This window comes from Nicotiana attenuata, unplaced genomic scaffold, assembly GCF_001879085.1.
Source record: "Nicotiana attenuata strain UT unplaced genomic scaffold, NIATTr2, whole genome shotgun sequence".
NCBI classification, from domain to species: Eukaryota; Viridiplantae; Streptophyta; class Magnoliopsida; order Solanales; family Solanaceae; genus Nicotiana; species Nicotiana attenuata.
This window is the reverse complement of record NW_017680739.1, coordinates 7671-12713: the sequence shown is the minus strand read 5'-3', so window position 1 is coordinate 12713 and position 5043 is coordinate 7671. Positions and strand designations below refer to the sequence as shown.

The 5043-nt window shown below is 46.7% G+C and overlaps 1 protein-coding gene across 1 annotated transcript; it reads right to left on the bottom strand.

Moving 5' to 3' along the window:
* Positions 1-3104: 3104 nt before the first annotated feature.
* LOC109221876 (putative late blight resistance protein homolog R1A-10) lies at positions 3105-4214 on the bottom strand. Its single transcript, XM_019386309.1, has one exon. It carries the CDS (start codon positions 4212-4214, stop codon positions 3105-3107), a length of 1110 nt encoding a protein of 369 aa, XP_019241854.1.
* Between the last annotated feature and the right edge of the window lie 829 nt (positions 4215-5043).

Genomic DNA, 5043 nt, shown 5'->3' with positions numbered 1-5043 from the left:
AGCTCCTCGTCCTTGAGGCGGATTTGCTCTTCGAGCTCGCTCTTGCTGCGGAGCGCCTGCATTAGCTCCTGGTCCTTCTTCTCCAACTCCTCGCCCAAAGCCCGGTTGCGGGGATCAGTCCTTAACCGTTCGTGCAACTCACGACACCTATCGCGATAGCGACAGTATTTTTCCAACATCTGCAAGAAGATCCTCGACCGGACATTGGCCCTGCGAATATTTTCTACCTCCAACATGTACGTCTGCAAAACAAGAAAGCAGTTAAACTAATGCTCATTCTGCAACGACGGAGAAACAAATCGAAATCAGATATAACATACACGTAAGCCCATCACAGCTACTTCGTCCATTACCTCGACATCCGAAACATTCCTCAGGGACTCGTTTTCGGCCTCCGAACACAACAAGTTGAATTGTGGCACCAAGTTGCCTCCTTGTGTCAACAGGTTCACATCGGAGGGGATCTCAACAAGACGAACCGACCCCTCCGCATTGACCACCGAGCGAGTAATGCCCTCCTCGAACATCCGGATGTCATTAGGGTCCAAGTCAGACTCGGACTCGTATTCGTCGATCACTACTCCCTTCCCCCTCTCAGCTGCCGAAGGTGCGGTGCGACCCGTCGAGGGTGGCAACGGTGCGCTCGAGGACACGACGGTAGCATCAGGGGCCCGATTCTCCGCCACAACGAGAGGTCCTGCGTCACAAACAGCGGGGACTCCTGATTGGGTCGCTACACCAGCAGATTTCTCCTGGCTCTGACTGGTGGGAACAACCACGACCACCTGCTCCCCCTCAGCGGTAGACGTCGCAACAACTCCTTCCTCTGGGTTCTCTGGGGGTGAATCCAAGTTGATCACCGCCGGAGGGACCATCTTAAACCCTACCCTCCGCCTCTTTGTCGGCCCTTCTTCCTCCCCGGCTGATGGCGAGTCGTTCTGAGGACGGACGGTACTAGACCGACCCTCTTCTGGAGATACAGTCCGGGTCGGATCGGCCAAGGCAACAGATTCTACCGACGCCTCCCTCGACGAACGAGCTGCAGGTACCGCACTGATACGAGCGGACGCGGACGGCCGACAGAAGGCTAGTTGAGGAGCCCTGACTCTGCGAACCCTCCCTGGCCACGGCAAACAATACTCGAAAGGTAAGATCGAAACGAAAGAGAACGGGTAAAAAATAAGGGCGCTATCTTACCTGTGAGGGGCCTACGTCCGAATCTCAAATGAAACGTCGACCATGTACGAACTCCCGCCGTATGAGGAAGAATGGCCTCGACCCATTCTCGGATCCCCTCCAGAGGAGGCGGGGGTAACTTCTCGGCTGCAAAGCATCGAAATAGATCAATATTTACATGAGATATAAAGAAAACGAGGCCAAAGCGGGTGGTCTACTAGTCAAGGATGAAGACTTACGGGCGAAATTCCAAATATCTGGAAACCCAGTCGGATCAGCTACGAGATGCTCGGTCCGCACATAGAAAAAGTTATCGAAAAAACGGCGATTGGTCCTGTCGTCCATCTTGACCACTAAACCTTTCGACCCTCGGGGACGCGCATAGATCATAGTGCCGCGAATCTTTTGAGGGGCGAACAGGCTGAGCACGTGTCTCAGAGTGACCTCCCGGCCGGCTAGCTCCGCGTACTTGATAAACATGAGGAACAACTTGTACAGGTAAGGAGAGAGTTGGGCAGGACACACCTCATAATAACGGCAGAATTCGACCACCAACATTAGAAGCGGAAGTGTGTACCCCACTAGGAAGGGGTAAGCATAGAATGAGCAGAACCCAGGACGGTCGATTTGGACCCTATCTTCTCTCTTCGCCGGCACCATCTCGACATAACCAGGAATACCCCATCGTGCCCTTAAATCTGCTATTCCGATCTCCCCTATGAGAGGAGGAATATTTACCTGCTTCGCACCACCATCGGCGCTGAAATCCACCACTGCCTTCCCCGGGCAGGATAAAATTTCCTCGATCGAAGGAACATCTTCGCACTCCATTGGGTCTACGTCTCAGTCTGCCGGAGCAAGGTCCCCGGCCGTTGGAGAGATAGCCGGAAGTCTACCGAAAGAAAAAGTTCCTGTCATTTTTAACTCACAAGAAGAAGAGGGAGGAACTTTGAGGAAGAAGCGAGAAAGCTCAAGATTACCGCGAGCAAAGGAGACAAGAAAAACTCAGACTAATAGAAAGGGAGATATTCTGGGAATTCTCTCGAAGATAAGCAATAAAATGTGAGAAACGAGTGACAAATCCCTTCAATTTATAAGACACAAATTCTCCGGGGCGCAAAAACCAACGGTCACCGCCAGAACCTGGCCGGACACGAAACGATTCAGCTCCTTAGGAACGTGCGCCGCTGTGACCACCGATACAAAGCTACGTTTCATTTATCAACCGGCTCTTTAGTTTCGAAACCATCGTGACGGCATAGGAAGCATTAAAGAGACGCCTCCATGCAGTTTCGAAATTTATAACGCGACCGAAGAAAAACACGCGGATTTGACTCCCTCCACGATTACGCCGCAAACATTATCCGTCCGCCGAGGTCGGTAAGATACGACCCCGACGAACGGAGGGACTAACTGTATTGGTCAGAATCCGACCACACGACCACAGCATCAAGGACCCCGTCCCGACCACCCTGCAGTAGCAATCAACAAATTCGTCCTCGCCTAATGGCTGCTATTTATGACATAAGTGTCGAGGTCGAGGCCTCCCCATGAGGGGAGAATATTTCCCCGACCCGGCCCAAACAAAATGTGACCAGCATGAGGAGTTTTGGGCTATAAATAGAAGGAAGAAGAACCCCTTAGGGGGGGGGGGGCGTCCAGGAGAGACAAGGAGGGGAAACAATCTTAGGAAAGGAGATTCCACCTCCAAGGAGAAAAAAAAGAATTTGATTGTAATCTCCTGAACCTCTTCAAGGAGAGGCAGGCCGAATTTCTGTAATCAATAAAAATCTTCCAGGTGTCATTTTAATTGATTCTTCTATCTGTATGATTATGTTCTTCGATCCAGTATCAATTAATGTTGACTACGATTTATCCCTTCATCTACATTGATTGATTTGCTTAGAAAGTATTAACTTACTTTTGGGTCAAACAACCATTATCAAGTTCCTGTTGATAAGATCCTCCAAATAATCTTCTGCCACTTCCTCCAAGCTTTTACGACTTCTAGACATCCTTATTAAACCTTCCGCAATCCATAATTGGATCAATCTTCGAGATGCAACCTGAAAATCTTCTGGAAAGCTACCCATAAAAAGAAAGCAAGGTTTGAGGTGAATAGGCAAGTGGTGGTAACTCAAACCGAGCACTCCTAAGCATTTATCTGGATGATTAGCAACGATTTCACCTAATGTTTGGGCAACATCCTTCCAACTTTCTAATGTTCTGGTGATTCTAGAGAGATGTCCTCCAATCACTGAAATTGTTAAGGGTAGTCCTTGACATTTTTCTACTATTTTCTTTCCAATTTCTTCCAACTCGGGAGGATGATCATGTTTTGGTCCAAACACCTTATCACGAAGTAACTTCCAACCATTTTCTACATTCAAGAGGTTCATTTCATGAGGGCTACTAGTATTTGCATACATCGCTACCTTAGATTCCCTAGTAGTCAATAAGATTCGGCTCTTGTTGTGGAAATTAGGAAATATTCCTCTTATACTATCCCAAACATCGGTACTCCAAATATCATCAACAACAACAAGGTATCTTCGACCCTTTAGGTTTTTCTGCACAAGGTCGGCTAACTCACTGTCATCCTTATTAGGATAATCCTTTTCATTTATAATATTTGTTTGCTTTGAAATGCAATGTAACGCTTCTAATAACACACTTCTACATCGAAATTCTTGAGATATTGTAACCCAAGAAAGAATGTCAAAATGATACCTGATTGGGAGATGATCATAAGCTTTTGTAGCCAGTGTTGTTTTGCCGATGCCACCCATGCCGCATATTGTGACAATGTCCAGATCAGACGGTGGTCCTGTCAATCTTTTAACTATGATCTCCAAGTCATCATCGAGTCCCTGCACGATATCATTTTCCAAATTTGACAGCATTGGATTACTTTTAGAAGAAGTGCCAATCAAGGAATCCTCAAATAGTTCAAGAATTTGATCATCATCGGCATCATGAGTACTACTTGTGCTAAAATCAGAAACAATTTCCATCAATTCTTTCTTTGTTGTATCCATTTTTCAAACAATTGGCAGCAAATCCTGGTTTGTAAAATTCCAAATGTCCACCTTAAGCTTTTAATGATTTGAAAAATCTTCACCTCAACATCATCTTCTGCATCAGTAGCAGCAACTCCTATTTTTTCCTCTAAAGATTTGATCTTTTCAGGGTCGAACCAACTCTTACTAAGTTTTTCAAGGACATTGAGAATATATTCAGCAGTAGCACGAAGAGATTCGAGCGTATTAGCAGTTTGATCATGAAAGAGTTCTGGGTTTCTGTCACGACCCGGATTTTCCACCTTCGGGGGTCGTGATGGCGCCTAGTCGTAGAAGCTAGGCAAGCCACAAATCATAAAATCCTAACTCCTTTATTTTAACACCTCTTTATCATTCATAACAACAAGCGATAAATATTTAAATAACAGCGGAATATGAAATTAAAGCGGAAGACTTAAATTAAATAAGCTGAACAAAATACGGAAAACCGACATGTCCCTCTACCCAAGAACTGGTGTCACATCATCCACGGACTACTAAGAGTACTAAATACAACCGTTTGAAAGAAATATAACACTGTTTGTCTCGAAAACATGAGACAACAGAATGAAATATAAGATAGAGGAGACGTCGGGCCTGCGGACGCGTGCAAGGCTACCTCGGAGTCTCGATGGACTGAAGGCTGGCTCCCAAGCTACTGCTGATGTCCGGGACCTGGATCTGTGCAAAAGAGCACAGAGTGTAGTATCTGCACAACGGACCCCATGTGCTGGTAAGTGCCTAGCCTAACCTCGGCGAAGTAGTGACGAGGCTAGGACCAGACTATCAAATAAACCTGTGCAGTTAT

Bases quoted from the DNA above. Each gene is read 5' to 3' on its own strand.
- LOC109221876 (XM_019386309.1), bottom strand. From the start codon at position 4,214: ATGGATACAACAAAGAAAGAATTGATGGAAATTGTTTCTGATTTTAGC.